Below are 22,844 nucleotides of genomic sequence, written 5' to 3' on the forward strand. Positions count from 1 at the left end.
TTGATATACTAGTATACCATAAAAGTACACTATAGCACACTTGCCTGAACAGAGCTTTGAGGTTTTCAGGTAGTTCTGTCTGACCTGCATATCTATCCTGGGTTCATGGTAATAAATATTCCAACTGACGACATCGATGTAATGTTTTCACCAATGAATAAAAATCTGTTATAAGAAAGATAATGACAAAAAACTTACAGTTGGATTAGATGTGAACAACTGCATTATACAAAACCAGCCATCAGGGGTCAAATGACAAAGTTGCCTCTGGGCCTGCATCTCATCTCTCACAACGGCCAAAAGCAAATGCCGAGGAAAGTTTATTAGAGCTGAGCAAACAGAGACGCCTGGTAGGCACCAGCTTTGAGTTAACACATGGCTCCTCTGGCCAGCACTGATTTTGGAAGGAAAAGACTGAAATGTTAGAGCAACAAACAATGCATATGGCTGAAGTATGTCTATAGGAGGAATTATCTTTTGAAACCTGTAGAATAAATGGGACCGGTAGGGATTTGGTGGTCTTGAAAAGGCCAGGAGACAGGACTGAATAAAGGAAGCAGAGGAAAGAAAACACAGGACAGTGGAAACACAAGGCATGTCTCAAAGGCACTGGGAAACCCTGGAACCCCTAGGACTTCTTAAAAAATTGAATCCCACCAAACTTCTCACCATATGATGCAATGACTTCACATGGTGGGACCTAAACAGGACCAGAGTTTCAATAGCAACACTTTAGTTGGATTCCTGTAGGGCCAGGAGTTTACTCGCATTTATTGCTACATTTTTAGGATAAAGTTATTTTAAGGTAGTATATTACACAGGTGATTTAGTGTTACCATCTACTCCCTCACTGCATTTACAAAGGGTTTCAGATGAACATTGGAAGATTTTACTGGCATTTATAGCCTGCAAAGGACAATAAAGGAGCATTGTTAAAATACTCTTTTCTCTTGTTCCTAATTGCATTGTGGATAGACTTTACTTGTACTGCCATCACTGACAGAACTTCTACTGAAATGTGACTGAATTCATCAGACCATTCCCAAGCTCCTGTCTGGACCAAACCTTTATAGATACTCCCTACAGATTAAAATCAGAAGTAAAAGATTTAGCATCTTTTTCTTGAAAGCAACAATTTCCAATATACTTCATATGAAAATGAAACTAAACAATTTATATCCTGCTTAGCAGGACATCTCACCTTGTAATCCATTTGCTCAGAACAGCTGAAGACATACACCATCACACCAAGGGCATGGCCTAGGTCTTTGGTGGTCTCTCTTGTACCTGCGCCAGCTGGTCCTGCAGCAGCACCTCTCGTTGCTAAGTGGAGAGACTAGGTTAGAGTAACCTAACACCTTAACACAAGAAAAGTGATTGTTACCATTGCAAGAAACATCTACAATGTTGGAAGGTGTTGTTTGGGGTTTTTTTTCCAGACCTTATGTTTCATGAGTGATTTATTCTGAGTCCATTTTCTCATTATAATTTAATATCCTAAACCAGACATGTACCTCTTTCATGTTAATGTAAAATTATGATAGGTCACTACTTGGAAAATGCTTATTTCAGAGATGAAAATCAACCACCATCAACATTTTTTAGCAAGAAGGAATCAGTGGTCACACAGGACAGGAAACAGGAGGCTGTAGTTGCCACTTTGCCTACATCAAAGACTTGAGCCCCAGAACTGTCCCTGCTATGAAGCCAGCAAGGATTGCTGGGTGCATCTTTCTGGATCACTGAATATGACAATAAATTCCATTCTGAAGCCAAGAAAATGACAGAAAACCAGCTTCATCATATGTTGTGTGAAAAATAGTACTGGGGTTTGGACTTCAACACACACACAAAAAGTATTCTTTTGCTGAAAACTCCCGATTAACCTTGGTACATATCCACTCATACTCTTCTTCAGACTAGACACCGAGTGTATATATAAAGTTATGCAAGAAATATTTCAGTTATTTGAAAAGTAATGGACGTTAAAATCATACCATTCCTTAAGCATGCACACCTACCTGCACACACATGCTCAGAGATATTGTGTCTTAATAACCTTATAAAATACCTATGAGGTATGAAAGAACAACAAACTTCTAAGAAACATTTAACTTTTTATTCAGTGAAACAGATAAAGCAGACACTGTTATTAGGAACAGTCATTACCTGTCAGTCAAAGGTGTAATAATTAGCCGAGGGGTATTTCCCAAGTACTCATAAAACTACTGAAACTGAGCATCACAAATGTTGGCAAAACAGTGTTTCTGGGTTTCATCCCATCTATGGTGTAGCTGTGACAGACAAGCAAAAACTCAGGAACTGGTGATCTAAAAAGCTCTTCAGGTGGAAGACATGAGACCCATCACAAAGCTACAGCTGTCATCAGTAGGTCTCCCACCTCATTCCTGGCCACTCATGAATAAGAACTACTACAACCAATTATAAAGGATTAGATGCACCTCGAGGCATTTGTGCTTTTATACAGATGTAAGTGTAACACAAGATCTTTTTAATAGAGCTATTATAGCAGAACACATTGCCACTTATTAAACTAAGACCTCTCCTTACAAACAATGCAGTCTTTGCATGGGAGCAGTCATTATTTTGACCACAATGAGTTTCATTTTACTCCTCAAGCCTTGTTTCTTCTTGTCTTAATGCTACCTTAGAAACCCATTTTATTTCTGAGGCTCAGAGGGAAAATGAGAATTCCTTCCTATTTCAATCTCCATTCAGTGAAACATTTTGTGCATTCAAACCAGCAACATGTGCCAGCCACCTTTGTTTTGCCTGAACAAAGTTATGCACAGAGTGAACACTGGTTTAAATTAACACTCAAAATTGTAATCGCATTCATTTACAAGGATTTGCCAGAGCAGGAGTGTCCTTCTCTAGAGATGCACATGTATGCCTCTAAAAGGAGAGCAAAACACACCGTGAACAGTTGAAGATGGAATACTTAGAAGCAGAGTAACTAAAGACACTTCGAAAAACTGCTCAAATTGCCCAAGGATTGTCTACACAGTTTTGTGATCTGAAAAGAAATATCTTGCTGCTCACAGAAAACCTACTAAAGTTTTGAAGGGTTCCTAAAAGCAGGGTAAAAGTTGATACCTGACTTTTTTTTTCAGGTAACACTTAAATTCAGAGGCAGTAGCCCATAAAAACACAGGCACAGCACACAGCTCTGAAGCAGGTTGTCTTCGTGATTAAAGTACTATTAATTCCTGTCAAAACCGCTAAAACTGTGCATGTAAAATATAGCTGACCCAAACACACCAACTTTCTGAGCTACAAGGCTTGCAACAACATGTTTACTGTGAACACCTACAGTGGCAAATGGTCATGATTTTCTGTCAATTGCCCAAGGAAAGTTTGCCAAGCAGCACAGTAATAAGAGCATTTAGCTATGCGACCTGAAAAGATTTAGGTAACCCTCTAAGACCAGGTGTATCCCGGTAGCATCTACCATTATTGTTACCAGAAATCATTTCTGCCTACATCATTTAATTAATCACGACAAAAATTGGCTTGCATGTTAAACATGAGGTGCCAGAAGAAATCCTGGTTTAAACAGACATTTGAACCACCTCTGAAGAAACAACAATCCAGATGAGCACAAATACAGAACGTGGTCAGCTAGGCGGGGTAGGAGGAATGGATGGATAAGAAAGTGTTCATGAAGTTGAAGTATAAATTTTGTGGTTACAATCTCCATAGAGTATGCACCAGAATCTGCAGAAATGGTACTAATTGCATGGGAACATTTATTGGCAAACTGTTCGAAAAATAGTCTTTAGGAAAGATCAGTGACTTAATGTTTTAAAAATAAGCAAAGCAATGAAGGGAAGATCACAAAATAGGATATAAATGATTATGCAGAGTTACACAGTAGAAAGATCCAATGGTATTTTTCAGCTTCCATATTAATAAGAAAATCATACACAGCTACTGCATGAAATGCTAAGGAGGCAAATGTAACTTTATCAGAAAGACATAACTTATTCAGTAGCTAGTGTGAGACAGAACTATGCTTGTACATGTTTTAAAATTCCAGCTTAAAACCAGACTGAAATAGTGAGACCTTAAACACTACACTTTCTGTATTGTTTTTACACAATATACAAAAACACTTACTGGTGCTCTTTTCACTGAGACACAGTTAAAGGTCCAGAAGGTAATATTCCATGCAAAAAAAAAAAAAAAAAAAAAATCATTTGATAATCAGTCTAAAGCCCTAATACATTTTTAAAATGCTTACAGAAATAAAATCAGGAGGTAATTTCACTGAGCTCCCTATGTTTGCTGTATCACATTATTAAGGAGATATCAATAGCAGTGTTTGGAATGAAATTCTCTAGCATCCTGAAATATTTCTGGCATCTTCCTTTAACCACACCCAAAACTCCACTTCTCCATGGCAGTGAGCTGCCATCTGCAGAGAGGTTCAGATGATCTTTTTAGTCCACTCTTTTTAGAGCAGAACCTCTCCAAAGTCCTCACTGCAGGTTCAGGAAGCAGCAACAGCATGAGACAGTGCTGTGCTTTGCTCTACACCTGGAAAGTGACCACAGGAACAGCCTGGGTCCCACACAGGTTCATCATGGATCGGTCTCTGCCTTTCACAGAAGCTAGCAGAGGTTGTTTTAAAAAATACAAAAGGAAAATAAAAAAAGCAAGTCCAGGAGAAGCATATCCTGGGAAGATGTGCCATAATTTGCCACAGACACAGCAGCCAGAATTTACAAAACAAACAAAAAAGAATCAAGACAAAAAACCCAAACCCCCAAAATTATGTTACCTATTTTATCATCATATTTAATAGCCATAAACTAGACCGAAATTTGGTTAACCCTTCATTTGACCTTTTTTATACTTTCATCATTCTGTAGCCAAAAGTTCCCTATTTTGAACTGTACACTGTGTGAAAATAATTCTTTTGTTTAATGTCTGCTACCTAATAGCTTCAGGTAGTGCCTATTAGCTTTTGTATTATGAGAAATGGCAAACAAAGATTAATCTTTATCCAGCTTGTCTATTACAGGGATAATTTTAGACACCTCTGTCAGATTTCCACCCCCACTTTAAAGTGTATTTCATACTTCACGTTTCCCTTTTCCAACCTAGAAAAGCTGCCAAAGAAAACCAAAACTGCTTAAAGTTTTCGCAAGAAACAATACTCACAGCAGGACAAAAACATTCAAAAGAAGCTGGAGGTAAACAAGGGCAAGGCAAAAATCAAACTGCAGAAGGTACCCTTCTGAAGTGGGACTACAACTAATAATATGAGAATTAGTTTGTTTGATTTGACACAAATAAAAACAACAGTTTTGGCTTCCTTACACAAATGTAGGCGTCTAATATTTGTAGATGTACTGGTTGTGTACTCTGTTCTTGCCACACTATCATGGTTGATGTTTGAGTATCTTTGCTTTTTCCTTTCATCTCAGTTCAGAATAATCCTACAGAAACCCCAATAATTAAGGTGTGCTAACAATGCTCATGAGATAACAGAAATGGAAGCAAAAATTGTATTTCTTTTTTCAGTAGGTGCTAATAGTAATTAATTTACTACAATTGAAATTACTAGATATGCCACTCACCTCTTTTTGAGACCATTTTCACACTGTGCTTATTTTCACTGAATTAAGCAAAAAGCAGATATCCATACCTGCTTCTTGTGGCAACCCTTCAAGGCTGAACCAAGCCCTCTTCCAGTCTACTGAATGCCATTTCAACATCTGAAACCCACCAGATTTGTGAACCAGTAAGTGCAACCTGGGCTGGATAGTCAAAAAAAACCACCATTCTGCTTCTCCTCCTAGGCCAGCATCACATCTGTGATGCAGAGACGCACTGTTTTGTGTACAATTTCCTCAAGGTGCTGCAACCAAGACTCTATTTTTTGAAGAAAAAAAAAAAAACAAAACACATATAGATTTATGCATGTAACATAAATGGTTATTGTACCATAAATGGCACAATATAGGAAGCTCATCTCATTAATCTTTACAAAGGATTTTCTTTAGATCAACATTCTTTACAAACTTAAAATGAGAGTGGGTTTCTCCTTCCATTTCCTCTCTCCTACTGCCTCTTCAGTAGAACCTACCTCAGAGGAGCCCTTCCCAGTTAATGTGATACCAGATATTGCTTTGTTTTACATATCTCTTTGACTTGAACACACAGGCATACTGTCTTAGAGCTCCAAATATGAAAGTCTGAAGTTACTCTGTGTCTGTGAATAGAAAAAACACAGACAAGACAGTCTTTCCTATGTTTCCATGCACTCATACGTAGCTGTATCTTGGAGAAACTCTCTCTACGAGGCAAGCTGCATGTATTTGTCCATTCAGCCTGGGGCCTCCCTGCTGAGATGATCAATCATTAGAACCACATGCAACATTGATTTTATGCAATGTGAATGCTTATCCATTCAGCACTGTTCTGAGAACAATAAGTTATTGTCTCAGAAGCTGCTGATCTTTCTTTCTGACCTACCACTAACAGTTAGCACATGCTGGCTGGCCAATTAGCAAATATGAATCTCAAAACCTGCTAAAACCCTGTTCAGCTGATAGGGGACATGGGAGAGAGCTGGAAGTCAGGAGAGGTGTGTGCTAAAGGATAAGAGAAAGGGATCTGAAAGTATAATGGAAGATGAAATAAAAAGGCAGAAGAAGAGAGGAAGTATGAGAAATGCAACATTCAACCATAGGCTTCATCAGTTCTGGGGCTTTTAGTACACTTTTTTTTTTTTTTTGCCCCCCATTGCTCCTAAACACAGCTCTTTACACTTCTTAAAAAAAAACAAAACAAAACAAAACAAAACCAAAAACCCAACCCCAGAACTTATCTACAAGGGGCACCTAGACAATATATTAAATATTTAGTTTCTTACACAGTTTTGAGCCACAAAATGTTTTGAAATTTGGAAAAAAATAGTTGTAAGGAGGTTTTTTAAATTATTTTTTCTAAATTTACATTTTTAAAAGCATCATTCCATGCCATTGAAAGTGTCTAATCTACAACACAAAGTGGGCAAAATCCATAAAGGAAATTTCGCATAATTCAACATACCTGACCACTGCATCCACACCCTTCATAAACAGAACATACTCCTTTTCTCTGTTGTACATCCAAGGGCAGTATTTACAGATTCCTCTATATTGTCTTGAAATTTAACATCAGCAATGTTGTCAAAAAGTTTGGCAAGATGATGGGCTACCTGCACCCAAAAAATACCAGACATATAAGGAAATAATTTACCTTAGATTTGTGTCAATCACTCTAATGCATATTTCTCTTAAAGTGGATGAATACCACGTTAACATTTGTTATACACATTAAGATTTTGTGGTTCAACAAAATTTAACACAATTTTTAGCAACTAACTGGATAACGCGAAGTCCTTACACTAATCTTACAACTGTGTTTCTTATTCTAATGCTTTCAGCACAGTGCTTATATTGATCTTAGCAAGTAAGATGCACTGAGTGACCAGGTGATTAATCAACATTTCATTCTTAAATTTTAAAGACAATCAAAAAATGAAAAACCATTTTTTTCACAGTATTAGAACACTTATGTCAACTGAACAAATAAGAAGAGTACTTCTGACTCCCCTGGTGCTGCAGACTGACAAGGCAATGCTATCTGACTATCTGTTCCATGATCACTACATAGGAGGTTTTTATGGGAAAAGCTGGGGTTAATTACACTATTGTCAGTCATCAGAAGAATCTCAAGGACAAAGACAGCTCAATATAAAACCGGAAGACTTGAAATTGTTATTAATTATGGTTAGTGCTTATTTCACAAATTGTTGACTCGGGTCTAAACGCCTTGTATAACTACTCTGCACCTCTCCAAAGACCTTGGAGTTTGAAGATCACTGTCTACACACCAGCACGCTCTATGCCTGATAACCACAACAGATTTGTTTGGTTGTTCTCCTTATATACGGTGCAGAGCAATGACTGAATGAAACCAGCCACTGAGAGTTACGCGAAGAACCTACAAGTCACTGGCGTCACCTTTGGAAAGGCTCAGTGCTCAAGCCTCACAATCCCTTCATCCTCTTGCAAAGTACCCGTTCTTTTGTTACATGTCACCGCACCTATAAAGGCTTTGCCTGTGAGACACACCAATAACCACAACTCAGAGGATTAATGGCCATGGCTGGATAGTCACCGAGGCCAGGAGTATCATCTGGCATTTAGATAACATAGTATAAAGCTTCTGAAATACATCAAAGTGCCTGTGCTTTTACATAAATTGGTCTCAAAGTGTCACAAAACCTAGGAGATTATTGTTCAAGGCAGGAAAACAGAAGAATAGCTACAAAAACATTCCTTGTACAATGGTCAGCAGCTCAGTCAGTAACAGCCTGACAGACACCATAGATCTTTCAGTCTTACTTATCATCACTATGCATAGTGTGCCTGAAATTTGATCAATCTGTGCCAGAAGGAGAATAGATTTGATGATCTCATTGACCTTTTCCATTTCTAATTCCTTCAAATCTACAATACAAAAATCCAAATAAATGCAAATTGCACGTGGCTAAATTTCCAGCAAGAGACAGCACAGGATTTGTAACACTTCTCCTCAATGATGGTTTGATATGTCCTTGCCGAACACCTTGTGCTTGTCCTAGCTGAGGGGAAAATGTTTCCTTATACAAAGTGTTCAGATTTGTAAAGTAAATCAACACTCAGGATCATAGAACTGCACCTTTGTTTCCATCTCTTTACATGGTTAACTGGAAAATGTGCCTTTCTGTACACAAAATGAAGCACAATAATATCCAAGGAGGTTCACCTGTTCTGGTTGTGTTCCTTTTGAAAGGACATCTAGCAAGTCTGCTGAAGAAACAATACAGAAGTGAAGTAAAGCTATGTGCTTCGATTCTAAATATTCAGCCAGATCTTAGAGCTTTTTCACAAAGTCTGAAAAGAAGACACAGATTTTAACGATATGTGCTTTTAATCACACTAAAGCCAAGAATTTCCTCCCAGCTAAGGAAGAAATCAGACCAAAGAGTAAACCAGAACAATACAATCCACTTTTAATTTAAAATAACAACAATGGATACAGCTGTAAGGAACAGATAAGGTGGTAAACCTTATATGCTTCCTTTCCAGAAACCAAAAGAGAACATGCTCTTTTTACTCATTCATACCAAGGAACCCAAGAGAATGGAATGGTGCCAGAAAAGTCCCTGAAAAGGTAAGTTTGGCTCAGCAGAAACTCCCCTTCAACCTTTCAAACAGTCCAGCCTTAGAAAGTAAGGGAGAAGAACTAAATTTCATGCTTGGCAGGGCAGTTATTTGCACATAAGTTTAAAAAAAAAATAATAATAAAATGGGGGAGCAAAGTAACCACTTTTCTTAAGATGCATATATTTTTTTATGTATGAAGGATAACAAACATGAAAATATATGTTGGTATTGACACAAAAAGTACTGAGAATCAAAATACTCGATTACATGCCTATCTGGAGAGGAAAACACATTTATTTTGTGTGACTGATGTACTTTAGCCATTAGCTTGGTATCTCTCATAACAAAAGTGATATCTCAAAAAACAGGTTTGTGTTTTGGTTTTTTTTAACTTCTCATTATGACTTTTTCCTGCAAAGAGAAACAGGCTGTGACTCCAAACATCACTGTCTCTACAGGTAGGAAGAGCAAACATCAGTGGGAAGTTCAAGGCATACCTTTAAGGGTGCTGAAGGAGGAACTTTGCTGAACACAATTCACAGTCTCCTGCTGTAAACGTGAAAAGACTCCCAGCTCCCAGGTTGTGGATGGGCAAAAATTAATTTGATCCAAACTGAACATATTTTTAAGACCTTTGACAATTTTTACATTATGCAATCCATAAATAATGAACCAATGTCTCAAATGTAATTGATCATATAAAAAGCAGTAAAAATCCAGTATGTCAAATAGAAACAAATGACAAAAATATCACCATTAGATCGTCTTACAACTGCACAAAAAGCAAGTGCAACCTGACAGCTCTCACTTCTTGACTGTTCCAGAATTGCACTTTAGAACAATTCATAATCATGCTGGAAATTTTACCTGTGCCACAAAGCTTCACATTTTTCATATAGCTTTGGCTTGGTTGTAGCTTCCATCACATTTTTGAACTTGCTGTGTCAGTCACCAACCCTTGTACAGAAGCGTAAGGAAATTATTGCAACATGTGGAATTCCCCTCAGTTTTTTTTCTACTTCATACGGTTTACTATACTGGGACAAGAAAAGCACTAGGGAAAAGAGGTGGAAGAAGGCACCTCATCAGATTGTTTTAGGTTCTATTTCTTACATGGCAAAATAAAAAAAATAATCCACAAATACCTATTTTGACAGTGTTTAGACTGAACACAAAGGAAATGTAAGATGAACAGAGAACTGCACTGGAGGAAAGCAAATACTGCTGATTATACTACTAGAACCTCTTCTAACAAAATAAAAATGACAGATCATAACAGAAGCCTTAACTTGTACAATAAGTCTTCTTATACATGCAAGCCCAGTGCCTTTTCACCATGCACCATTAAGAAACTTAGGCATGTTAAATGCCATGAATAGTTTCATTGTTCTTAACAGGGTTCTTAACTTGTACAAAGGTGTGAATATAGATTTCTATTTTTGGCATAGAGTTAACATGCAAATTATTCTCTTTACTAAGTGAGTGTTCAGTGACTTTTTTTGGTCAGAATGAACAATTAAGACACAATAGTTTGTGTAAGTTCAACTGTTTAGGTTGATTGTTGTAATTACCTTTGGCCAATAATAAATAGTAGACCATTAACTTACATTTCAACTATCACTGTCCTAAATGATACGAAGTTTGGTAGAGGGATATCTGTAATTCAGAAGTATCTTATCTCTATGGGATTCCAGGAGGTTAAAGAGCTAACTAAGAGTAATAAAAAAAGATATTAAAGCCCTGTGAAAAAATGGCCTGCAGAACTTTGTCACAAACCACGATCTGTGACAATGTGTCAACCAGCTGCTGCCAGTCCATGTGAAAGGAAAACAAGGCAAATAATTACTTTGATTTTAATAATAAAGAATGCAAAATCTACTTCTGACATTCTCCCAAGTAAGCCTGAGACTCTCATATTTATTAATTCAGTGGTTTAGAAACAAGCCTATCAAAGTAGTACTCAAACTAAACTGTCAAATAGTATTGTTAGTTTTAAAAATATCTATTTAATTACCCATTCTAACTCATTCAAATACAAGATATAAATGGACATCAACCACTAACTCTACTAACTTTGAAATCTCTGTTTATTTCATCAAATCTGTTTGCATCCTCTGGAAGCTGGCTTCTGACATCTTCAGAGACAGTGAAGATAAGGTATCTACATAAGACCATGTGTGTTGAACTTCCATCCAAATGGAAATGACAGAATCTGCCATGTTTAATTTATTTTGCCAACCTTTCACTTGTTCAGTGAAATATGCCACATATTTACTTTTCAGAATCATTGGCAGCTGAATCTGGAAGAAAAATAATCCAGAAAAAGAACGGCACTAATCAAAATAATTTAATCAAACTGGAACTAGGGATAATAAAAGTTTAACAAATTCTCCTGTAACTTGTTACTATCTTATATCAGAAGACATTTTTAAACACTGAAAATGGACAGCATATTATTAAATGATTTTTTTTTTAAAAATCTAAGAAAATATAAGTTTAGAAAGCAGTAATTTTGTTAGCTCCTACATGGAGACAGGAATTTTTCTAGCATATATGTAGTTACATAGCATACATATAATTTCCCAGGATTAACATCTGGAGAAAACATAACTGTCTGCAATAAAGAGTCAGGAAAATAGTTTTAACTATCCAAGTGTACCAAGGGAGTGAATAATATCGATATATTAATAGTATTTCTATTAATTAAATCCTTACTTGTTATCTAAAGTTTCAAGCAGCTGTTTACTTGACTTTAATAAAGGAGCTCTGTTCCTGTGACACTCTTTATAAGAAAACTCCGTGGCAGACTATGTTCACCTGATTTCTGCCAAAATCTGGGAACAAGATAACTAGTAATAACAGCTGTCTATACATATCATTTCATATTTTGAGTTGAGAACTTTAATTAAATTATATTTAATTCACCATGATGGTAAACTACACCACAGACAGGAAGTTAGTTTCACGGGGCAGTGAATTTTGCTCCCTAGGTAAGTCACGTGAAACTATTCAATTCTATCATTAATTTCTTGAAACAAAACTTAATCAAACAAATAGTTTGTTACACACAACTCTGCAAAAACAGAAGTAATAATGGACACCTTTCACCTTTCCAGTACTCAACTCTTTCACAGTGTTGTCAGCTATACTTTGGACTTCATCTTCTACTTTATGAAGCTGGATCCCCAGAAGGTCTGTCAAGGTAGTATCTTCTGCTACTAAAAGCCTGACCTATAAGGCAGAAAGACAGCAGAGAGCAAAATAAGTATACATACAAGTAAAATCAGACGTAAACATATAACGATGTGTTCAAATGGAATCCAAGTAAAAAAACAGTAAGTTATATGTACTCTAAATACTGGATATATTTTCAGATTTGCACCAAACTTTGAACCTAATCAGCCTAGATTAAGTATTTCCTGATGCTGTTACTGTACTTTTTTGTTTTGAAACAGTCTGTCAAGAGACAATCTGCATGTTCTTGTACTGTGATACACTATATGTTGTAACATTAAAAGGCAAGTTTATTTGCACAGCTGCCATCGAAGCTGATATAAGCTACAGACACAGTACTTGCACACTAGAAATCTTGGGGGCTGGTGGCGGTATTTGCCCTGTTTTGTTAGTACTATGTAAGATATTAATTAAAAAAAAAAAAAAAAAAACAACTTCAAATTTTAATTAAGGCTTTGAAAAGACGTACCATAGTCAATCTTTTTTTTACTTTTTGTCAAAAAAAGAAAAAAAAAAACACAAAGATTTTGTGCTAGGCTTGTTTAGGAGCTTTCTGAATTAAAAGGAATTTAAAATGTCTTTTTATTAAAACCATAGTGAAAAACGCTTGGTATGTTGGAATAGAAACATTCTATATGCTCACTCTCTTCTGTGTTCTTCTTTCAGCTTTCTTCATTCTAAAAATCATCAAAATCTGAAATTTTTCAAAATAGTTAAAAAAAAAAAAAATTCAAATTTTTAAAACCAAAAACTGGTCCATGTTATACCCAAGGAACCAAAGCCACTGGGATTCTTTTTGAGAAACTGGAATAACTTTTTTTGGTTCATATAAACTTCTTTGGTTTTTCAGCTATATGATCAACAGTTGGCTAAAACGTATGTATCTCTTCCCCCATTCTGGCACCTCCTTTTTTTTGTTTGTTTTTTTTTTTCCCCCCCTTTTTTTCTACTGTCAGGTCAACAGTCTCCCTAAAAACTAATTCTTAAAAATAAGTTACTAGTAGACTGGTATTTCAGGTGGCCTTTCTTTCCTTGCCTTCCATTTCCCTCTGCCCTTCATTTCCTCTGTTCATTATTAAGAAACTTTCTCTTTTGCTATCCAAGAAAGTTTCTATCCACATTGCTGGGTTTTCTATGAATATTTAATAGAAATTATTACTGTAGAATATTTCCCTGTCCCAAACAAGACAGAGAAGCTTTCAGGCTTACTGCAATTTTCAGGCTGAGCAGGAAGATAACCTGCATGAGGTATGGAAGAACCCTCCAATTTAGCAGGCCAGGTCTGCCTGCAGAGTCTTGGGTCCGTTCATCTGAGCAGAGACGACAAATTCAATTCTCAGCCCACGAGATGCCTCTGTCTGAAAGCTAAATCTCTGCTCCACTTACACGTTGAATAGTTGGCAGCCTGACAGTACTGCTGCATCTATGTGTAGAGAAGAAAGACCACCACCAAGGTCTCTCTGGCTGAAATACTCGCTCCTGTCACATTCATGACCTGGTACCAGTGTCATTCTGAGTTCATGAATTTGCAAGTTCAGCATTACTCTCAGTGATGACATCAGATTCCTCACCTTTAACTCCAAGCCTCTATATACATCCCATGAATGAACTTCTTTATCCAAAAACTGTATTCCCTAAAGAATACAATAATTGCAACAATTACTTACCATTAACAGCCACCTTGTTGATAACTTTAGGAAAAGTTTAGGTTTGTCACAAAGATCTACTTTCCTGGTTCATGTGCAGGTATGTGGGACAGTTGTTAGCACAAGACCAGGGAAGATTTTTTGGGGGTCATAGGTTTATGTGGCAGATAAAGCAAAGGCTCTGAAAATGTACTTTCCAGTATGTTACTTAAACTAATGGAACTGTATTAACACTGAATTTACACAGTGATTTTATGATTCCAGTTGGATCAGAGCCATTTACTTAACCACAGCCCTGATGATTTAGGTCTAATTTTCTTATTGATTATTTCACTGCAGATAAAAGTAACCATAAATTTAATACATTCAAAAGAACCATTCAGAGGGGTAAGGGAGACTCATATGCACACTGAAGCGTGATGAACATGACAGAAGTGATCAGCTCACAGGCAGTGATCAGCATCTTCTCTGTTCCAGGACATGGCATATGTGCCACAGTGAAGGATGCAAAAGCAGAAGGAGAATGCTGTTATCTCAACCCTCTCCTTCCTTTTACCACCCCTATCACAGCATGACAAACACCAGCATCGGAACTGGTTAGGTGGAGTCCACGATTTTGAAGCAATTTAAGCCAAGACATCAGCCATAAAGTCTGATTCTTCTCTTGCACTACTAAATGCACATGCAGTTAAACTTATTAATTCCTGAATGAGACAAAATGTGTAATGAAGAAAGTTATACCCATTAGGTTCAAGACTTTCTTCCTTCTATACTCAACTACTGTACTCTCTATTAACCACAGCTATTCCTCTAATGTCCTGCAAATAGTCTGAGGGCCTTTGTTGCTATTTTTGCTTCGCAGTTTCCTTGTCCCATTGGAACTGTCTTCTCCAGGGCTACTATCAACACACATTGTAAATACTTCAAACAAAGAAAGTTCCCTCCCTTTAAAATGGAGCATCTTTGCTGAAACTCCCAACACTCTGGAGCTATGCCTAAAAGCAGAACAGATAAACCTCTGCAAATTTCACCTGTCTCTAAAATAATGACTTCCATCTGGCGGGGCCTGTCATAAACCCCCACCCTCTTTATTCTTTCACATACTGCCTCAGTTCAGAGAAGTGACAGCCCAGTTTTACTGTGTACCTCCACAGGGACTGGAAACTCATCCAGAAGAACAAAGTTTTAAAGGAAAACCCCTAAAACAAAACATGTTCCAGAACATCCAGTCTGGACGTGAGTAACAAATCCACTGAAACATCAAAGTGGGTGGGAAGCGTGAGGAAGGGGTGGCACCGAGACAGCTAAATTGCAGAAAGAGACAGCTATGGAACCTGCCTTGGCAAACCTTCTGAGCTGCACATCCATCTGTTCCACATTAATCTGTCTCCACTGGGTTTTAGTCCAATCATCAATTCTGCTCTGCATCAGAAAGTATAGATAAAAGCGTCAACAACATTTGGTAAAAACAAGCTTCTGCTACGTAACAGATAAATGGATGCAGGGGAAAGCCCATCACACATCTTGGACCTTATTTTTTTTCCAACCCTACACCACCACTACCTAGAGAGCACACAAAATAATCTATCTACTCAAAATTCAACCCAAACATATACATACCTTCCCGTGCTATTGAACACACACCTACATCCACTGACAACATACAGGTGCACCTGAGAGATGGGGGGGAAAACTGCCCCGCATCCCCTCCTGGCAATACAAATGCTACACACAAAGTTACAGAAAGAAAGTCTAGTACACATATTTTTAACTCTGCCTATGAAAAATAACTTCTGGAGAGAAACAGGACTTTGTAAGGCTGATTTCCCATACAGGTCTGTACACTGACTTTTCTGGACTCTTCCAGCCTTCTACAGATTTCTAATGTACAATCCTCAGAATTGAAGTGGAATTTTTTGGCTTTCAGAATTTTTATTCAATGATTTTAACTATTCAAGGAACTTACTGTTATTAAAAAAGCTTGAAATGAAATTATAAAGGTTGTTCTGCTTTGGGATTACCTTGAAATCCATTAACTTGAGAACAGAGATATTTTTACACTGAGTTTCCTAAAACATATCTATAATTTCAAAACCAAAAGAAATATGAAAATCTTCAGTATTTTATACTTTTTTTTTTTTCCTAATCAAAACTATAACACTTCTAGGACCAAATTAAAAGTATAACATTCAAAATATATTCTAACTTTATAATTAAAAAAAAATCTTAGATTAATACAAGTACTAATATCCCAATCTATCTTGAGCAACTGAACTTAATTTTGACATTGTTTCACTTGCTTGTAGTCTAGAATAGCTACTTCATATAGTTTTGCAGATTCCTGAATTGGTGACATTTCTCTTTCCAACATCTCAAATTCTTGATTTGCCTTGAAGAAGAAAAGAGCACTCACAGAATGGTTATAGAGTATACTGAACTTACCTAAATCTGCAGTGAAATCTACAGAACCTGTATATATGATTCAATATAAGAAAAGCTGAGAACAATTATTGCAAAGATGTTAAAAAGCTGCATTTGGATTGTCTATGAATGCACCCAAAAGGCATACAGAGGACTCTATATTTGAACCATAAAAAGAAAAGCCACATAGAAAACAGTTAATTTGTACTCTTGTAATAAATTTCTTAACTTATAAAGCCAATTCTCCTTACTTTAAAGTTGTATAAATGTTTAAAAAGTCCCTTCACGATGTTTTAAAAAGATCCACTAAATAGTCCACTTTGGACTACTATATTCAAAGAGCACAATATGCTGAATTTTTAAAGGAACATGATAAAGAATATGAGCAAGTATTCTGAATTTTTTTATTTTATCAGTGAGTACATGCAGCACTGGACAAGAAACAAGAAAAACCTAGATTTGGTGGTGCTAGGATTATACCAGCTTCTTGGAAAAAAACAACCAACCAAACAACAAACCAAAACAAACAAAAAAGAAAACAACACAAAAAATCCACAGAAAAACCCAACCAAACAAAAAAAAACCCAAACCCAAACAACCTCCCCAAAACTCTGACCCACAAACCACAAGTATTTTAATAGGTATATCAAAATATCATTAGATTTAGTATTGAAAAATTACAAGCAAATATGTTCTTCTGAGATTCCCCATTACCTTATCAAGATGAGCATATGCATTTTTGCATCACACTGAAAGGGAGCTTCCATTTTAAATCTTCCTCTGAATTCCATCTGCTTCCCCTGATGAAACACAGGTAATGTCACCTATCACTGATCATGTTCTCATAAAAAAAAAAAAAAAAAAGATATAAAGAAAGACTAATCCCGGAATTCAACATACATCAAGTAAAGTGAATTTTCTTCTGGTAACTGCAGCCTCAGATACCTGAAGAGGAGCTACTTTGTGCTTTACCAGCACATCTCTCAAGGGCATTCCATTTTCCAGGCAATTCCTACTTAACAGAGTAATATTATCTTGAAGGAAAAAATATGACACAGTGCAGAAATACGTCAGTAAAATTTGTCTATTAACAGTGAGGATACCCCAACACCTGCCTATGAATAAGAAAATATAGTGGAGGATTTATTTAACCACAAGCTATAGTCTATATTGCAGCTTTTACTAGAATTCTTGTCAACCATAAAATAATTAATTTTATGGATCATCAGTAATCATAAACTACTTCAGCTTAATGAACTCAGTTATTTTACATATAATCACGTGAAACTTCATTCAAAAATATGTCTGGAATCTTCCAGACAGTAAAACAGAGAGCTCTGCTCCTGCTGCTTTAACACATGTTCAAATATATGAAGCTGATCCAGAAATAGCTTTCTCATTCTAGAAATCTCCCCAAGATCTCTAGAAAAACCATTCAGTAAACCATGTGGAAAAAAAAAAAAAACATTCCATGAGGGTGAAAAAAAAAATACCCTGACAGGTTTTTTGACTGTGTCAAAAGAAAGTACAAGAAAGAAAAGCCTGAATCCAAGTCACTTCAGAATAACTAGAAGACTAGTTTAAGGTACAGATCAAAAATCCTACATTTATTTTCCTAGTCATCCCCTCCATCTGGTTTGGACCAGATTGACACACAAATAGAAATTTCACTAACTGGAAAACTCACTGAAACTGATGAGACGCTTTCATTTTGACTAATTAGATTATCTGATGAAAACATTAGTTGAACTTCTACCCAATTCTATTTAACAGTATTTACAGTGTAGTGTATCTCCCAAAACAGACCAAATAAAGGTCTCTCATATGCAGATGCTGATCTTAAAGCCATGGCTTAATTAGCTCATCTTTTAGACTCATTAGGAAACGTAGCAGTTGTAAGTGCTTTCCCACCTATTCTTCCTGCTGAGTTTTGCTTAATTCTGGTAACTCCCCCCGATTTCACTTGCCACCCAAAATAATTATAACTGGGATGGGTGTGGGGCAGAATATACACTGAAACAAGTGGCTGAGGTTGTCTGAAAAACAGCATCACCTGACAGGCATCAGATCCCATCTTTTGTGTCCGTAATTGAACAGAGCCCAAAACTACTGCTGGATTCAGGAAAGCAAAGCAACATAGGAGACACTCATTAGAGTTTCTATATGGCTCAGCTTCTAGAAGGAGGCTTACAAATGTGAATATGAGTTGGTCATTATTAAAAAAGGAAAAAAAAAAAAAAAGGCGAGGAGGGGGCAAAAAATAATCACAGACCTCATCAGCACAAAATGTAACATCTCTTTTTGAATTGCTTTTCCGTTGTCCTGGGTTGCCTAAACCACGACATCCATCATTCACATAAAACAAGTCTTTTAAAGAACATAAGAAAAGCTACCTGGTTTTACTGCTGGTAGTTGAGAAGGGACAAGGGGAGTAGAATTATTTTACATCACTGAGATCAAATACTGCTATTTTAGGACCATATACACATATGTAAACATGAAATATTACTTTTTCTACAGTACCTCTAACTGGGCATGAACTTGGCATGGTATCTTCTGTCCACAGTTTTCTAACAATGGAATCATCTTTTTTTAAAGGTTCAAAGAGTTCATCAGCAGTTGTCTGTTCTTCACAGCCAAGAGATGGACCATGATTTCTACCAGCACACAGTAATCTCCCTCGGTCACCTCTCTTCAGATTCCAGCATCTGCGACTTTTATAAATTATTCTAAGTCAGTTAGACTACCAAAGAGAGGCAGGTATGATGACAAACAGAGCAAACATGCCTTATCATAGTGAATAAACACATAAGCAAGCCCTACTGATACTACTTACATTGTTTTACAAAATAGATATAGTTATTTATAAAACAAAACCAATACAGTTTTACTATTATTTTAAGACTTTCTGGGCCTGATTTCCAGAGGTGACAAGTGCTACAATTAACAATTAATCAACAGGATATACAAGTACACTATCTGGGAAAGAAAAACAAAAAACCTACACTAAAAAAATCACTAAGAAAATAAAAATAAAAACTGCAAACCCAGTTTATTGAAGTATTATGTGTAGAAAGACCCTAAGCTTATAGCTATTCCTTTAGTGCATGAGAACATGCACACACACACTCCATTTTACCTAGCAACAACAAATCTCAGGAGATACTCCTTAAACATCCAGCTCCATTTGTTAATAATGTTTAGCAAGCTCATTTTGAAAGGCTTCGTATCCACTTTAAACCAACTTTCAAAAACTTTTCAGTCTTCAAAGTTGCTTACCTGAGCATAAATATTTTCATAGATGTCAATCTGGAGCAGAAGAGAAATACACCCTTCCATTTTTTCCCCTGAACTAAATAGTCGATTACTAAGACCAGCTGCTTTCTTGCTAGCTCTTTAAACAGTTTAATAGTGAAAGACTGTTGAGAGACTTCATCAGTAAGAGGAATCTCTGTGGATGATAAACCATGACATGGAGAAGGAACTGCTTCATAAACTCTGATCGGTACTCCAGTCAGAGACGTGTAGCTAGCAAGAGAAATTCTGTAATCCAGGGCTTCATTGGTAACATTTATCACTCTCTCCATAATCTCCTGGTGATTTCAGACAGAATATGTTGCCTATATATTTCTAGGTATCAAAGAAAAGTTTTGTTATTTCAGTAAGTGAGACAGAAATACCAGTCAGTCAAATTTACATGCAGATGTAAGACTGGAATACTGCCCCTTTTCCCCAGAGATCTATTAACAATCAGAACTACAATTCACTCAGCTGTTCTTATTTTGGGTTTACATTTCATTATATGAACACATAAAAACAAACTAAATACATATCCTTTGCAAGTTTTTCAAAGCTGAACTTTTCATGGACTATATATATAATTCTGATCACCAGTTTACCGTATAATTCCTTACTTGGCTAAGAGATGAATTTTCCACTATGTGCAGATTTACAGACTTCAACATGGCACCCAAGGTGGAAGCTCACAGCATAGGAGCAGAGAGATAGATATTCAGCTAATCTAAATCAGTTTTGCATAAAATGGGTAACTTCATTCTGCTGCTCACAGCTGCAGAAGTGGGTGAAAGCATGAGTAATCCTTTGGAGATGAATGGGACTGTGCCTCTATAAACTGCGTAACTGAGAACAGATGAGGCTCAGGATTTGAAGACTGGATGATATTAAATGAGTTTGCAAATAAAAATAAAACTTATTGCATCTTACAATTAATTGGATTAATTATTTCCAAACACAAGAGGAGAAGCTGTACCTGGTAGTGTTCTGATCCCAGCTGTGCTGCTACCCTTTTCACCTGGGCAGACATTCGGAAAACATCACCCAGGAGCTCATCTACTAGGTCATAAAAGCCATCACCAGCCTCTCTATTTAGAGAAGGTCTAAACTGAGTATCTCAGCCAGTAAGGGATCATTTGTGCTTGAAAAAGCAGAGCTTGCTTCAAACTGTCTTCCATGTTTTCCAAAAGGAACTCTAAAGAACGAGTTACAGTGTTATATAAACCACTGACCAAAACATCAATGTACTCTATATAAATCTTCCAAGAGGCTGAGCAAAAATCTGCTTTGAAGAGCTTTAAATTTCCCTAAATAAGCAAAGAAAAAACAGTTGCAAAGTACTTTAATATGTGGTTGCAATAATGTACATCTTCATTCTGTATACCTCCTTGTTTCAGTATAATTTTATATAATTTATGTATATTGCAAAACAACACTGCCTAATATTTCTTATTGATATCTATTGATATTTGCATCAAGTGTGTTCCTGGACCATACTCTGGTCAGGGTAGAATACTCCTGAACCTCCCTGGAATTGCATTTACAATAGCTAAACTCAGTGCAAGGGTGAAGGTATCCCTGCATTGAAAAGACTACAGGTTGGTAGAAAACTATCACACAATACAGCAACTTTGATGGAATATGCATGTTCCGTAAGGATACTTCTTCATGTTTGCTCATACTGCAACCCTTGTTATATTTAACTAAATGCTAAAAAGAGACTTTTGTTTTGACCTTTTAAAATAAATATCAATACTATAAAGGCAATAATACAGGTAAAATTAAGTCTGGAATGGAACTAAAAGGTACTCCAGATAGTAACACTAATATTAATGTTGCTAACAGACATAAAAATTTCTTGCAGTAAACACAGCAGGTCCCTCAAAAAATTAGCAAAAATGGGGCAGAGACAAAAAACCCGCATCTATATTCACACCTTATTCAAGTTAAGTTCTCCGACTCAGTCACTGTACAACATATCACTTGTAGTCACGTAATCCAGCAGTTCCTATTTAAGGATATTATAATCTGATTTAGCATTCGAAAGTAAACCAGGGAATTGTCTGTTGTGTATTTTTAATTACACATATAAGGAAGGAATATTCACATTTCCAATCAAGATAATTTCACAACATATCTAGTGCAATAAAGTGCTTCTGGACAATTTCTCCAGCTGCAGAAATTACTCTGCCTGTGGAGATCACAGGAACAACAGAGCTCAGGTACAAAAATGAGACCACAGCACTACCATGACTGCAGCTTGCCAGTCATTCCCAATTTACCAACTTTTACAAGCACTAATGTTCTTTTCAAATGCTGCCCAGAATTATTCCCTCTTCTCCCTATTTGTCTTCAAACATCAGTCTCGAACTTTTCTGCAATTTGTGCTATTACACAAATAACTGAACAAAAGTATTAATAACCAAATATTTAACACCCATATCACCACATCAAAATACAGCTCACTTGGCCATTACCTCAACAAGAGGATGGATCTGGTGGCTACCTTCTTGCAGTATTTTGTATATTTTAGCAAGTCTTTCTCCTTTGTCATCCAGGTATAAGAGAGCTTTTTTTTCCTTTCCTGAAAAAGAGAGCGTGTTCCATCCAAGCATTCATAATTCCCTGGACTGATCTAATATTTTCCTTTGATTGCTGAACTCTCTGCTCCAAATCACACATTGAGATTTTCACTTGTTTGATGCAGTCCCAGCAGGCTGTTGCCTGCCACATGCATCCTTCCTCTGCTTTTTTTAGCTGATCATCAATAGTTCTCAGCCCCTTTCCAATCAGAGGATATTCAAACTCCAGAGTAGTCTGCATTAGTCTCTTGTGCAGCTGAACAAGCCCAAGGTTTCCAATACACTGTTCAGGGGAAAGACACAGACAGGATGAAATCCCTCTAATGTCCCACACGCGATACGATGCACTTTGCTGGGCCAAACAGTTCTTTGAGGGAGCTCTACAGAGCATGACAGGGAAACCACGCAGACCTGGAATGCCATCAAAAGGAACAGGCTGC

At 36.7% G+C, this 22,844-nt stretch overlaps 1 protein-coding gene across 1 annotated transcript in view; it reads right to left on the bottom strand.

The window, feature by feature from the left end:
• Window positions 1–22,844, bottom strand: part of DNAH11 (dynein axonemal heavy chain 11) — a 156,700-nt gene that overhangs the window by 113,064 nt on the left and 20,792 nt on the right. The window contains 25 exon segments of the mRNA XM_042802166.1: window positions 45–91; window positions 93–165; window positions 942–1,089; window positions 1,204–1,358; window positions 2,170–2,330; window positions 3,287–3,337; window positions 3,339–3,419; window positions 5,675–5,706; window positions 5,709–5,815; window positions 5,817–5,901; window positions 7,123–7,231; window positions 11,301–11,381; window positions 11,384–11,531; window positions 11,943–12,061; window positions 12,336–12,458; window positions 14,033–14,095; window positions 16,404–16,496; window positions 17,429–17,501; window positions 17,503–17,540; window positions 19,052–19,271; window positions 19,668–19,837; window positions 19,918–20,000; window positions 20,003–20,043; window positions 20,045–20,121; window positions 20,799–20,910. Of these exon segments, the coding sequence (XP_042658100.1) occupies window positions 45–91; window positions 93–165; window positions 942–1,089; window positions 1,204–1,358; window positions 2,170–2,330; window positions 3,287–3,337; window positions 3,339–3,419; window positions 5,675–5,706; window positions 5,709–5,815; window positions 5,817–5,901; window positions 7,123–7,231; window positions 11,301–11,381; window positions 11,384–11,531; window positions 11,943–12,061; window positions 12,336–12,458; window positions 14,033–14,095; window positions 16,404–16,496; window positions 17,429–17,501; window positions 17,503–17,540; window positions 19,052–19,271; window positions 19,668–19,837; window positions 19,918–20,000; window positions 20,003–20,043; window positions 20,045–20,121; window positions 20,799–20,910 (2,490 nt within the window).

Source organism: Tyto alba, unplaced genomic scaffold (assembly GCF_018691265.1).
Source record: "Tyto alba isolate M040663 unplaced genomic scaffold, T.alba_DEE_v4.0 Super-Scaffold_38, whole genome shotgun sequence".
Classification (NCBI taxonomy): domain Eukaryota; kingdom Metazoa; phylum Chordata; class Aves; order Strigiformes; family Tytonidae; genus Tyto; species Tyto alba.